Below are 14,060 nucleotides of genomic sequence, written 5' to 3'. Positions count from 1 at the left end.
ATTTCTAACATTCAAGTACATCAAGGCACAAAGTAATGGATCAGAAACCAATAAGATGGCACCATTGTCAAATTCTTAAAAAATATAACTTGTTAAGTTTTGATAGTTTTTTTAAGTTTTCGTTTTTAAAAAACATGTTTAAGTGTATACATGGTCTTGCTCCTAAAGTAGTTTGTGAGTTAATAAATAAATTCAGTAGTGATGGGGCGAAGACTAGAGGGGCAGTAAGTGGGAATTGTAGAATCCGCAGATGCAGAACCGCTGTGGGTCAGTCATCCTTTTCAGTAAAAGGTTCACATCTATGGAATGCCATGCCTGTTCATTTAAAGTTACAATCAGAACTCCCAGTTTTTTCTGTAAAGCTGAAAGAATGGTTGAAATCTTTACAGCAATGTGAACATTAAGCATTATTCTTTCAGGTTGGTCCCATTTACATTTCTCTTTATCCATATGGACTTGCATCTTATGTTTATGGCTCTGTAAATATTGTACATGTTTGCTGTATTGTGTTTTATTCTTGCCGGTTTTCTTTATTATTATTTATTTATTTTTTTTTTTTTTATAATGTAAAGCCTAACCAGGGACGAGGGCTGCAAATTAGCTTTATGCTATATGCCCTATGTACACAACATCGGTTATCTTTGTATAACAATGTCAAGTGTAGTGTCCCTGTAAAATAAACAAGCAAAAAAAAAAATAAATAAAATTGCTGCAACTGTAGGCCTGTTAAAGTTTATAGTTGAAGTCAATTTATTTTGCCCTCCCATTCATTCACAATAATGTTTCTGAAAATGTTTACACTGTTTCCTAAAAAAATAATTATTCTGGAGTCATAATAAGTCCTATTTTTTATTGTTTATTTTGTGCATTGATAATGACCAAAACACATTGAATGACAGTAAAAAGTAGCAATTTTACCCAATAAATGCGTTAATAATATCAACTGATTTATATATAGTCATTCAAATGAACTTAAAACGATTAAAAACTGCAGCAAACATTTATTTAGGCCCGAACTACAAAACCAAATGTAAAACAATTATAGTATCAGTTTTGCTTAAGTTGCACGCTGGTGTTGCAGGAGAGGGGAGGGGTCGCTTTAAGACTTGCTATGTAAGGGAGTTGTAGTCTGCAGCAAAGTGTATTGTGGGTAGTGTAGTTCGACACGCATGCTGGATGATGTGAGCTCGCTGTGTGCTGTGAGGAAGAAAGTTTTACTCAGCTTTGTTTTATGTTCACTCTATTTATTCCACCCGGGAGCTGTTCATAACTAGATAGAATTGACATAGAGATAGAAATAGAGGTAGATTGATCCGCTTGCCGGAGAGCTGTGCGCTGCAGACGCAGCTGGTGTGAAAGGCAAACGGCTGCGTGCTGCTTCTGCTCTCCACACGCGCTGCTCATGCACTGCTTTTGCTTGCGGTCTGGTCTGGTCTCGTCACTCGCTTCAGTTCAGAGTTTAGGAGTATTGTTTGTTCGCGTTTACAAAGTTTGACTAAATCTATGGATATCTGTCAACATAAACACGTTATGAGTGAACACACGAGTGAAAACTTGAGTGAGCACACACTGCCTGCATTTGACCACGCGATGGCGGCAACAACATCTGTGTGTGTTGGAGGAAAGAAAGAAGACGCGGGTTTCTGCGTGGAGAGACTCGACAACTTCTCCAGCTTCTGTCCCAGACTGTGTGTGTGTGTGTGTGTGTGTGTGACCTTAGTTTGCACTCTTCTGACCCAGACCGCAGTAGAGCCGCTACTCCTCCACATTGAGAGCAGTCAGAGGAGGCTCGGGCATCTGTTTCTACCTAGGGAGGTGTTCCAGGCATGTCCCACCAGGAGGAGGCCTCGGGGAACATGTCTCTCGGCTGGCCTGGGAACACCTCGGGATCCCCCCTGGAGGAGCCGAACGAAGTGTCTGAGGAAAGGGGAGTCTGGGGTTCTCTCATAAGACTGCTGCCCCCGCAACCCGGCCCTGGAAATAAGGCAGAAAAGGAATGATGAATGTTTTCTCCTGACAAAACAATGTCATGTTCCCCTCTGTCTACAGGTCAGTTGAAATCAAGCAGGAATAGTCTGAATATAAGCACTGAATATAGAATAATGAACACACAATACCATGTACAGATTACAGCATGAAAAGTTTCTCAGTTAAAACCATGAGTTAAGTCCTTTACTGAACAGTAGGGGTGTCAAAAATAATCGTTTTTTCGGTGCACTGCGATGCAGACGCGGACAATTCGGTATCGGTTCAGTTATAATCATAACCGGTTATTACTGACGTCATTTACCTCATATGCGCTCTGTCGCGAGGGAGACGATCGCGAGTATTTACAGCGCTTTAACTACTTAATACTCATAAACCGTGCACAATTTCACTGTGTGAGTTTGCTGGATCAGTCTTTCACTGACATATACAACAATAGCCCCTATTTCACTGAGATCGAGAGAATGAAAGTAGCCTACTCCATTTCTCTCTCTCTCTCTCTCGCTCTCTCTCTCACTCTGTCTCTCTCTCTTTCTAACACACACTCAGTGGCCCATTTGACCTGCTGGCGTGGCTTTTCTTCTCTTCTCGGCTGTTTTACAGCGTTACTTTTGCATCCAGAAACGAGCGTGTGTCTGCAGAGTTTTCTCCACCGTGTCTATCATACATCAGCTGTGAGATCGCCACTGCCGCCTGCCGCTTATCAGTATCACTCATCTGTGAAGAACGCAGCGCGCAAGAGCCAATCGCAACCGGTTTTTGTTGAGGGTGTGACCAATCAAAGGGGTGTAAGAGAACTAGACAAGGATCAGAAATTGAGCTGGATGTTTATATTTGTTTATATTATTTGCTAAATGCTCGTTTTGTTTAAAGGTACAGTTTATATATCTGACTGTTTTTATTAAATGACAAAATTGTATTACAAATAGTTTATAAATATAAATATATTCATACATTTTAATACAAGAAATGCTGCTGTGAAGAAAATATAAAACTGTGTATGAAAAGCACCGTCAATGCACCGTGATGCACCGAAATATCGAATTGAACCGAATCGATGGCATGATAATCGTAACCGAACCGAATCGTGAGACTAGTGTAGGTTCACACCTCTACTAAACAGTTTGAGTAAATGCACAATAATCAGCGTTCTTACACCTTTTCCAACTTCAAAATCCAGCACTTTTCAAGCACTTTCATGGTGCATTTGTATGCTTTTCCAGCACCTAACAACCACGGTTAATTACGTTTATTGTGTGTACTTTTTCACATTTAAATCCATTGTGCTATTTTAAAAAACTAAAAATTGTTGAGCACTTTAGAGCAGAGATTTATTGGGATAGTTTACCCAAAATTATTAAAAAATAAATTCTAAAAACTTTAGTTATTCGATGAAGTATGCTTTTAAGTTTGATCTGTTTCTACCTAAAGTTGATATCTCAAGAAATGAGCTTTCAGTCAGAATTTGTTTGGGTGTAGTCCCAAACTTTCATGACCAGTCATTCATGATATTTTTATGTGCATTGCTTTTTTTTTTTTGCAGTCATTGGATTGGCGTTTCAGGTTTAAAAATGTCTATAAAAATCTGACTTAAGTTGTCTTAAATTTCAGAAGTTCAATAATCAAGTTAAAAAATACAACTTCAAAACATTTCTAATAGGACATAATCAGTATTATTAACTTACAATTGTTAATAATTCAATTTAACACAATTCAAATTCAGATTGTTTTGGCTTATTATTAGCTCCATAAATGCGCGCATGCGCTGAACATTTTGCAATGTAAACTGGTCGCACGACAACAATTTATGCACTCGCACAAACGCTCCCAAATATATTTTGAGGTCACATAGTGAAATTGTGTGCATTTGCAACCAAAACAGTCACAATTTCAAGCCCTGCAAATTCAAGCAGGTTCAAGCACTTTGTCCAAAATGCAAGCACTTTTCTAACCTTGAAAACACTACATTAAAAATCAAGCATTTTCCAGGATTTCCAGTACCCGTAAGAACCCTGAATAATACCTGCGTTCCTGCGCCGCCATTCAGACTGTATTAACAAGAGTGACAGGTCAGAGGTATGGAGGACGAAACCTGCAAAAAACAAATACATTTTTGGAAATCAAAATATCAGTTCATCTGCATAGAATTTACAATAAGAGCTCTCTTAGGTTAAAGCGATAATAATTTGCTTTTGGTGTATATTTTTTTTCCAGATTGATATTACACTTCAAAAGCAGCGCTTTCTGCCTACACTAATAGTGCACCAAATATTTGCTGCAGATATTTCCGTTTTTTTCCTCGAGAAATGTTAAATCTCCCCAACAAGAATGAACAGCATTTATTTTATTTGATGTTATTTTCTACATAAAAACATTATTGTTAATCCAATTATTATTTTTCTCTGCATTGTTTACAGCTTGATGATTTGTACGACCTCATGAAAAAGTGCACAAAAATAAAGTTTGTTGTGAGAAAATTACCCAGAGTACTATCATTTATTGTATGTGAAGAAATGTATTGTATATGAAGATGATATCCAATCTCTCAACTCAATACAAAACTTAATTGATTAAAAAAACAATGTCTGAAAATATTGAAGTGAACAAAATCTATTTACAAATACAATTAATGAAAATACAACAGAATTAAAGCATTAAATCAAAATCTAGCATGTTTAATATTTTATATAATAATGCCTTTAATCATAGCGTAATATTTTATAGTAGAAAATAGTTGAAGTTACCATTTATAAGCAGCTGAATTCAGGTTAGTCGATCTTTCAAACAGCAGGTGGAAGGTCTGAGCGTGCAGGTCTGAGCGTGCAGGTCTGAGTGTGCGGGTGGCTCTCCGGGTCTGCAGCTTCATAATGTTGCAAACAATTGTATTTTTCCGGCGTGAAAATTGCATACAAATTCTCCTTGTTGATTTAAAGCAATTTTCAACAAAACAAGACAGTTTTCCAGATATTCCAGGACTTTCAAAATCAAGCACTTTAAAGCACCTTGTGCGAGCCCTGTTAAAATGACAGAAAACGCGAATATAAAACTAATATAATCCGCGTAAAGGCCTAAACACTGTTATATAGGATTAAGAAATGTTTACCTGCAGTAGGAGACCAAAGTAAAGTCCAGTTATATTCCCACCTTTCGCATCATCTCTCGATGACATGGGAAAATGGCGCCCGTGGAAAAAGAGCACATTAAAACAGAAATAAAGGTATCAAAATAGCACAAATATATGAGTAAAACTCACTCTACAAATCACTCGATGTGTGTTATATTCAACACTTTTCAGTCTGTGTCCAACATTTCACTTTAAACGATGTTTTTAACTGTGTGTGGAGCCACAAATGACTCGCCAACGGCAGTTTTCCTCACAGGAAGTGCAGGATTTATTTAGAGAACCACCAACGGATATTTATTTATTTATTTATTTATTTGTTTATTTGTTTGGTTGTTTGTTTGTTTGTTTATTTGTTTATTTAATTATTTATATTTTATTTTTATCATTTATTTGTTTATTGTTATTTTTAAATAAAATTTACAAAAAAGCTAAAAGAACTATATCTTTTATAAAAGAAATAAAAATGATTATCTATAAATTGTTTAATATTTGTGTGTATTGCCCTTTTATACTTCTTTATAAAATACTAATATGTATTTTTACTGTTGCGTCAGTTAAAAGTATTAAAACATACTGATTCTTAAATTACATCTATTTCCTATCTCTGATACTAATATTTTGTATAAGTTTGAATATTAATTTATAATCATTTTTACATAAATAAATAAAATAAATAAATACACAAATAAATATCTTCGCCGCGAACTGTAAAGCCCGCCTTCTTTGATTTGATTGGCTAGCGTTTTGACATTAATGAGCTATTTATTATTTCTGAGGCAGCAGAACAAGTGGTTAGCTGTTGTTTATTGAAACAGTCTTATTGTCTCATATTTATACACATCTTTGCCGTTTTGGAGATTTGAGCAATAAACTGAACATTTGAAAATAAACCGCCAAGAGAATCTCCATTCCATAAATGACGTCACTCAATAGCACATAACTGCTCGCTCTCGTCACTCGCTTCAGTTGAGAATTTTGAAGAAGTATTGTTTGTTCGCGTTTACAAAGTTTGACTAAATCTATGGATATCTGTCGATATAAACACGTTATGAGTGAACACACGAGTGAAAACTTGAGTGAGCACACACTGCCTGCATTTGACCACGCGATGGCGGCAACAACATCTGTGTGTGTTGGAGGAAAGAAAGAAGACGCGGGTTTCTGCGTGGAGAGACTCGACAACTTCTCCAGCTTCTGTCCCAGACTGGACGAAGAGGGCCGGACAGTGGCCGTAGAGGCCGGTTCAGCCCTTGAAGGTCCCTCTACTACTACTAAGGTGGAGGGAAACTCAAACGGTGAGACTGTCAGCAAACACCACAGCTTTCTGAGGTTTAAACATGATGAAATTACTGTATTGGGCACTTAAAACACATGTATAAATGTCATTACATATGAAACAAACATGAGAAATGATCAATAATGGAGTTTATGCAGACTTTAGGATGAGAATAAGTTGTGTGAGGTAAATTGAGACTTTGGCCTGGCCTATATGTATGAGCTGTCCCATACTAATGTCCAGCTTGACATAAATAATTATGTGTTCACCACAATAGAGAAACCCTTTATAGGTGTTTTGTGTAGACTTGTGCTTGAAAGTACTGTAAAATACTCAGAAATGTCTCTGTCAATGTTTCCACACAGTAATATTTGATTTATCAAAGTCACACAAGTGCCAAATTCACATCTAACACCTCCATAATCAAGTCTTGCTATAGGATAATTTACCTCACAGTAAGTCACAGCAAATATAAACAGTAAAATCCATTAAAATAAGAGTTTAGTCATCAAACATGTTCAGGAATTGACAGAAAACACATTTAAATCCAAATGAGATACTACAAATATATATACACACTAGAGAATTTCAGCTAAACTCAGTATTTTTGAGTTTCTCTTGATTTCTCCTGTTTATTAAACATTTATTTGTTATTTTCCTCAACATATTCATTTGGGTGAACTCATTCTTGAACTGTGATTGTGTTTTGTGTTAGATTAGCTCTAGTTTGGGCTTTGATGCTAATTAATGTAATGTATATTCACAAATATATGATGTATATTGATGAAATATGTTCATATATAATGTATAAGGGACGCTCTACCAGAAATGTACATTTACACTTATTAAAATGTGACAGGACCTGAACTTTAAGCTTGTCGTCCTCAGAAAAATCATACAAAACAAGCATCAAATCACACAAATCCATGACAGAACGCATCCTTGACCATGATGTCACTTCCTCTGAGTCACAGCCTATTGCACACACTGTATGTTAAATCTAATAAAGTGTGACAGGACTGACAGAAACGCGAGGATATTTATTTATTTGTATATATTTGTAGTATTTATTTGTAGAATATTTCATGTTTTTAATCAGTTGATGTGAATGAAAACAGCTTAAACTTGCTCTTTCTGAAGTATTTTTCCTCTAAATTAGGAATAGCTGAAACACATTATAGACTTTCCTCATTGTGCCGACAATCATCAGAATATTACGTGAAGATCATTTTCCATGAAGACATCCTGTAATGAACGAATCTCAGATTGTGAAAATTGACTCTTTTGGCTAATTGTGTTGTTCAGGGACACTTCTGGAGACCATCAGCTTCTGCAGTGACTTCTGTCCGTGGCTGGACGAGGAGTGGGCTGTGGATTCAGACGCTGGAACAGCATCAGATGAGCATCTTCCTGAAGACACTGAGGAGGACGACACACCCGGTGAGATTGTCAGACACCCCTCCACTGTAGAATATAGACATGTTATTAATGGGAAACAGGCTACTTGAACTATTAAGTTAACAATAAAGATAAAACAGGGTAAAGAGATACTGGAAAGTGTTGGGGGAATAAAATAAGCATATAAAAGAAAGACGGAACAAAACATATCAAACACTAATGAGAAATGAGCAGTACTGGGTTTTAGACAGGATGAGGACGAGTTGTCTTGTGAGGTAAATTGGCTTAAAGTCAAACCTTTTGTTAACTTGGCCTAGCCAAAACAACACATGCACATCCGAAACACTCTATTAAAATCACAGCATGTGTTATATTAAACTGGAGAAAGAGAAACGGCAGATAATAAAGTAAATTACAGATATATATCTGCTCTCAGTACAAGTAGATTTAGAAAATGTTCAGCTTTCTAATGTCTCTAAAGTGCTGTGTTGCTTTCTGAAACCTGATTTGTAGGCGAAACCTTCTGGATTAACATTTTAGTGAAGTATATGAGTAATGTTTTAGTTTAGGATTAGTTTCTTACAGTCAGTATTTAGTGAATATATTTACAATGTCGCCAGTGTTACCTGTTCAGACCTAAAGTGGCGATGAGGTCTTAAAATGTGTCGACAGAGTCTTCAGAAAGCTCTTAGGTGTTGAGTTTTACCCTCTGCTTCCTGTATATACCCTGCTTTAACAGACAAATGAAAGTTTGACAGCATTTCCACTTTAACAGTATATTTTAGTGATTCAGCTGCTTATTTCTTACCTTTTTTTATTGAAATCACCGGCTCTAAAGTTGTTTTTGTTATTAATAAATGTTTCTTGCTGTTCTGTGCTTCTGTGACTCTGATTTTGTTTTTCATGCTTAGATGTGGAGACCCTCAGCTTCTGCCATGGCTTCTGTCCGTGGCTGGACGAGGACTGGACGATGCTTTCTGATGCCAGTACAGCACTTTATGTTGAAGACATTGTGGAGGAAGACACGACCGGTGAGATTGTCAGCAACCGCTCCACTGTAGAATATGAACATGTTATTAACGGGAAACACACTTATTGACCTCTTGAGTAAAAATATATATATATAAAAACAGTGTAAGGAGATATTCAATAATGTGATGTTGATCATGTTCGAGTCGTGTGCACACTTTGCTCCTGTTCAGTCCAAACAATCCAAGGTAACACAACAAACTTCATTACCATAATGAAAGCCGTTACAAAGTGTCTGTTTTACTCATTTTAATCAAGTTGACAGGCAAACATCTTAAACATGTTGTCGACATATGTTTCCCGCTCACTATTATACCTGTAATGTTTTAGTTTTATTACAAGTTTAATGTAAGAGTTTAATGTATTATTTTATTTGCCACAGCTGAGAAAACCTTTTCAGAGAGGTCTAAACAATAACTGATTGTCATGTTTTAAATATGTTCTTTGTTGTCTTTCTTCCATTAAGCACCTGAAACACGAGGCAGCAGGTGGAGCAGAGTCCGTGCTTTCTTCAAGAGAGTGTGGAAGGCCATAAAGAAGCCTTTCCTCAGAAGGACAAGAGTGGAGCCCCAAACACCACCAGGAATGCCTGTTCCCTGGAACTCTCTTGAATCTGTCTCTGGAGAGTCTGGTTCCTGGAACTCTAATGATTCAGAAGATTTCCTTAGAGTGTCTGGTTCCTGGACCTCTGTTGATTCAGATCTAGATTCAGAGTCTTTCTCTGGAGTGTCTGGTTCCTGGAGCTCTGTTGATTCAAATCCAGATTCAGAGTCTTTCTCTGGAGAGTCTGGTTCCTGGACCTCTGTTGATTCAGATCTAGATTCAGAGTCTTTCTCTGGAGTGTCTGGTTCCTGGAGCTCTGTTGATTCAAATCCAGATTCAGAGTCTTTCTCTGGAGTGTCTGGTTCCTGGAACTCTGTTGATTTAGATCCAGAGTCTGTCCCTGGAGTGTCTCTGGTCCAGAACTCTGTTGATTCAGATCCAGAGTCTGTGCCTGGAGTGCCTGTGATCCAGAACTCTGTTGATTCAGATCCAGAGTCTGTGCCTGTGATCCAGAACTCTGTTGATTCAGATCCAGAGTCTGTGCCTGGAGTGTCTGTGGTCCAGAACTCTGTTGATTCAGATCCAGAGTCTCTGCCTGGAGTGCCTGTGGTCCAGAACTCTGTTGATTCAGATCCAGAGTCTGTGCCTGGAGTGTCTGTGGTCCAGAACTCTGTTGATTCAGATCCAGAGTCTGTGCCTGGAGTGTCTGTGGTCCAGAACTCTGTTGATTCAGATCCAGAGTCTGTGCCTGGAGTGTCTGTGGTCCAGAACTCAGTTGATTCAGATCCAGAGTCTCTGCCTGGAGTGCCTGTGGTCCAGAACTCTGTTGATTCAGATCCAGAGTCTCTGCCTGGAGCGCCTGTAGTCCAGAACTCTGTTGATCCAGACCCAGAGCCTGTCCCTGGAGTGTCTGTGGTCCAAAACTTTGTTGATCCAGACCCAGAGCCTGTTTCGGGAGTGTTTGGTCCTTGGAACACTGTTGATTCAGATTCAGAGTCTATACCTGGAGTGTCTGAGCTCCAGAACTCTGTTGTTCCAGATCCAGAGCCTGTCCCAGAAGCGTCTGGGCTCCAGAACACTTTTGGCCCAGATTCAGATCCTGCTCCTGGGCCGTCTTGGCTTTGGGACACTGTAAATCCTGAGCCAGAGTTTGTCCTTGAGGGCTTTTGTTACAGATATACTGAAAATCAAGTTCCAGAACCTGAGGTGCAGAATTCGGCCGATTTGGAATCAGAGCCTGTTCCTGGACCATCTGGGCTCCAGGAAATGGCAGATGTGAAGTCGTCCTCTGCCTTAGGATTCTCTAAGTGTGATGCAAATACAGGTGAGTCTGCTGACAACACTTTAAAGTCACGTAGCAAACATAAATGCAGAGTCACATTCATCAAAGTTTCTTAATCAATGTTGATTCAGTCAGTGCTGCTGTAAATGCTGCTGTAGCATGTTTGGTAATGTGAGGCAGTATCAGTATGAGAGAACTGAACGCTCTTAAACAATCTCTTCTTTTTTCAGCACCTTTGCACAGTCTCTACAGCTTTGGAAAAGTTCTGGGATCCGGGAGCTTCGGCACAACGTACAGAGCAGTCCGTAAATCTGATGGCAAGGAGGTAAAACTCTCAGTGTACATTTGACTTCTTATGTAACTTGATCTAAACTTGTGTATTTATTAAATAAATGACAGATTGATCAATGTGAAAACTTAATAATTGTGTTTTTGCTTTTCAGGTTGCCATCAAGAAGATTCCCAAGAGAATGGACGACCGTCACATCTCTGCCGTAAGTTGGCAAAACTTCACTCAGTATTGAATTCTTTAATGGTTTGGACGCATGTATGAGGCGTAGTGGAATTTCAAAAGGCAAAATCCAGTCATGTGAATCTGTATGAAAGTTTTACTCATGTTCAAGCTGAAGAAAATCATTTTGATGGTGAACTTTGATCAATGTAAACAGTTCCTGTAGTTCACAGCAGCACTGTAAGAGAAAAGAGCTGGACAGCGATGTTGATCATAGATACACAAACACTAAAGCAGCGTAAAGCTCAATTACATGATCAGCTCACCCAAACATTCAGTTATTGATTACTCACCCTCACTCCTCTGAGAGCTTTATTCATCATCAGAACACAAATTAAGATATTTCAGATAGTTTATTTGAGAAATTTGAGAGCTCCCTCATTCTCCATAGACAGCAAGGGTCCTGAGATGTTCAAGGTTCAGGACAGAACAGTCCACATGCCTTCAGTGGTTCAGCTGTGTTCATATGAGGCTGCTAGAACAGTTGTGTGTGCTTTAAACACTGTAGAAGCAAATTAGTTTGCCAATGTTTTCCTCCTGCATCAGGTCAGGGTGCACGTTTACTACAGGCAGTGCAACACACAAGTGTCATATTACCTGTAGTAAATGCACACCCCAATCTGATGTAGAAGACTTGAGCAAACAAAGTGGTTTTTCAGTTGTTTTGGTGCACAAAAGTGTTCTTGGAGCATCGTATGATTATAGTTGAGCCACTGAAGACACGTGAACTCCTTTGAGGATGTTTTTGTCTCCTTTTCTGGACTTTGGCTGTGTGTGGAGGATGAGGAAGCTCTCAGATTCAATCTAAAACATCTTCATTTGTGTTCTGAAGATGAATGAAAGTCTCAGTTATTTGAAACAACATGAAGGAACGTAATCAACAACAGTATTTGAATTTCTGGGTGAACTGATGCTTTATATAATGCAGATCTTTCTGGATGCAGCCTTTATGATGTAAGCTGATCTGCAGCTACTAACCCTTGTTCTCTTTTCCTCTTCAGCCTGGTTGTTCCAAACCTGCGTATAAAGAAGCGGCGTATATGCTCATGCTGAAAGATCCTACGCCGAGCATATACCTGATAGAACTGTACGAGTGGTTTGATCAAGAAGGATTCATTTCACTCGTCATGGAGTTCCCCAAACCTTGCGTATCCCTGCTGGAATATGTAAAGAGTCATGGCAGGCTGACAGAAGAGATCGCACGATACCTGCTGCACCAGTTAGTCCAGGCAGTCATGCACTGCATTGACCATGGCATTTCTCACAACGATATGCATGAAGAAAACATCCTGGTGAACACGGAGACTTTGGACCTCAAGCTGATCGACTTCGGCTGTGCTTCCAAAATCAGGGAAGACCAATATGTGGATTTCATCCGGAGCAGCGTCGTTACCCTAGGCTACCTGCTGAACTACATGGTGAATGCTAAAGCGCTACTGTACAGCTGGCATGAAGAGACAAATCGACTTCAGTTTAACCCCAATTTATCCAGCGGTGAGTGAACAGACACTGATAAACACACATGCCAAACCTCAACCTGTTGTAGTCTCATACCAGGACAGAACCTGGAGAGACACTACAGAATCTAACATCACCATCTGTATTAGCTCAGGAATGGGCAACTTTGGTCCTGGAGGGCCGCTGTCCTGCAGAGTTTACCTCCAACTCTAATCTTGAAGATCTTCAAGTGAACTTAAAGTCATTTTGACTGTATCTGTTTGAACTCTGGCAGTGCATTATGGGTATTCACTAGTCTTTGAGTGTTCATGGGTTGTAGACTTGTTATTGTGGGATTGATTGAGTGCGCTTCAGAATGTCCACTATGGTTGGAGACCACTACACATGGCTGCTCCTTCAAACAGTGCACTATTTAAGGGTACAGGGGGGGTAATGTCAGATATATCCACTGATTAGCTGGTTTCAGGAGTGTTTGATTTGGGTTTGAGCAGAACTCTGCAGGACACCGGCCCTCCAGAACCCTGCAGTAGCTTCTTTAATCTCAAATTTCAGAAGATATCTTCATAAACGTCTCCTTTATCTCTCTCTCTCCTTGTACAGAGTGCTGTGATCTGATAGAAAAGTGTGTGGAGGAACACTCGTGGACACTGGAGGACATCTTACAGCACGAGTGGATGAAGAAGCTGTTGATGAAGAGGGGATGAAGGTAAACACACCACTGGTCCAGTAGGAGACTACAGTGATAATAGCGGGACACACAAAGCTGATTAGTTTTCTGGTTTTCTGAATCATCTTCAGTTGAGCGAGGATGCTGTTGTGCACTTTACACTCATCAAGATAAACAAGCATTAAAGATGTTCAGCAACACAGTTCATGTAGAAGAAACACAATGTTAGAAGATGGTAACTGAGACAATGAAAGCCGAACACACACGTATATGACTGTGTTTGACTAAACTCTGCTGCATATAAGCAGATATCTGCATGTGTGTGATGCTTATTCTCGGTGGATGAACAGTTTTATCAGTCGACTGATGGAGCTTTAAGAGGCCGTTCACAGACGAGATGATTTGACTGTTGTGTTGGTCTAAATGTGCTGCTGATATGGCTTAATGTTTCCTTTGTTTTTCCTCATGTAAGAATTTCACACACAAAGCAGAAAAACCTACAAAAAAATCTACAAAATCATCAAAAATCACCATAAAGAAGCTTTTCCTGATCCAGAAGCAAAGCTCAAGAGTCCTGGATTGCTGGAGTTGGACTGGTGGAGCTGCTCTTCAGTGGATCGACCATCAGCAGAGACATTTACACCACACTGAACTGATCTTCAACAGAGACTTTTGTACACTGAACTGACATTGTTGATCTGTTTTATTGATGTTTTCTTGATCTGTGTTTGTTTGAATCTACATTGTATAAAGTGTTGTGTAAATAAAGATGATTTGACTTGTAAA

The 14,060-nt window shown here is 38.9% G+C and overlaps 1 protein-coding gene and 2 long non-coding RNA genes across 8 annotated transcripts; 2 read left to right on the top strand and 1 right to left on the bottom strand.

Annotated features, from left to right (window-relative positions):
• Positions 1 to 986: 986 nt before the first annotated feature.
• On the bottom strand, positions 987 to 5,375 carry LOC141380257 (uncharacterized). The gene is made up of 4 exons (XR_015522440.1): positions 5,090 to 5,375; positions 4,731 to 5,000; positions 4,010 to 4,078; positions 987 to 1,974 (listed from the first exon to the last, which is right to left on the bottom strand). It is a non-coding gene; the product is annotated as an uncharacterized LOC141380257 (long non-coding RNA).
• LOC147838648 (uncharacterized) lies at positions 3,526 to 4,466 on the top strand. The gene is made up of 2 exons (XR_015522468.1): positions 3,526 to 4,245; positions 4,323 to 4,466. It is a non-coding gene; the product is annotated as an uncharacterized LOC147838648 (long non-coding RNA).
• Positions 5,376 to 5,835: 460 nt separating the features above from the next.
• On the top strand, positions 5,836 to 14,060 carry LOC137488986 (uncharacterized). 6 transcript variants are annotated; one of them, XR_015522321.1, is made up of 10 exons: positions 5,889 to 6,405; positions 7,692 to 7,826; positions 8,696 to 8,815; positions 9,280 to 10,096; positions 10,198 to 10,680; positions 10,869 to 10,963; positions 11,082 to 11,132; positions 12,151 to 12,643; positions 13,208 to 13,313; positions 13,747 to 14,060. XR_015522321.1 is itself a non-coding variant. In XM_087304685.1 (9 exons), the coding sequence occupies exons 1-8, from the start codon at positions 6,132 to 6,134 to the stop codon at positions 13,309 to 13,311; spliced, it is 2,673 nt and encodes an 890-aa protein (XP_087160811.1). In that variant the 5' UTR covers positions 5,836 to 6,131; the 3' UTR covers positions 13,312 to 13,313; positions 13,747 to 14,060. The 6 variants fall into 6 exon arrangements, 3 of the variants coding, with proteins under 3 accessions (XP_087160811.1, XP_087160812.1, XP_087160813.1); XR_015522319.1 differs by having other exon boundaries at positions 5,836 to 6,405; positions 9,280 to 10,680; positions 12,151 to 12,786; positions 13,109 to 13,313; positions 13,747 to 13,839; XM_087304685.1 differs by having other exon boundaries at positions 5,836 to 6,405; positions 9,280 to 10,680.

This window comes from Danio rerio, chromosome 22 (genome assembly GCF_052040795.2).
Source record: "Danio rerio strain M-AB ecotype USA chromosome 22, GRCz13ab, whole genome shotgun sequence".
Lineage (NCBI taxonomy): Eukaryota > Metazoa > Chordata > Actinopteri > Cypriniformes > Danionidae > Danio > Danio rerio.
The sequence above is the reverse complement of the archived record's forward strand: the minus strand, read 5'-3'. Positions and strand labels throughout refer to the sequence as shown.

What these genes read in the sequence shown, in the direction of transcription:
- LOC137488986 (XM_087304685.1), top strand. Translation starts at nt 6,132, where the DNA reads ATGGATATCTGTCGATATAAACACGTTATGAGTGAACACACGAGTGAA. An exon ending in TGTGGAGGAAGACACGACCG is followed by an intron (nt 8,816 to 9,279) that starts GTGAGATTGTCA and finishes TCTTCCATTAAG; the next exon opens with CACCTGAAACACGAGGCAGC. An exon ending in ACGACCGTCACATCTCTGCC is followed by an intron (nt 11,133 to 12,150) that starts GTAAGTTGGCAA and finishes TTTCCTCTTCAG; the next exon opens with CCTGGTTGTTCCAAACCTGC.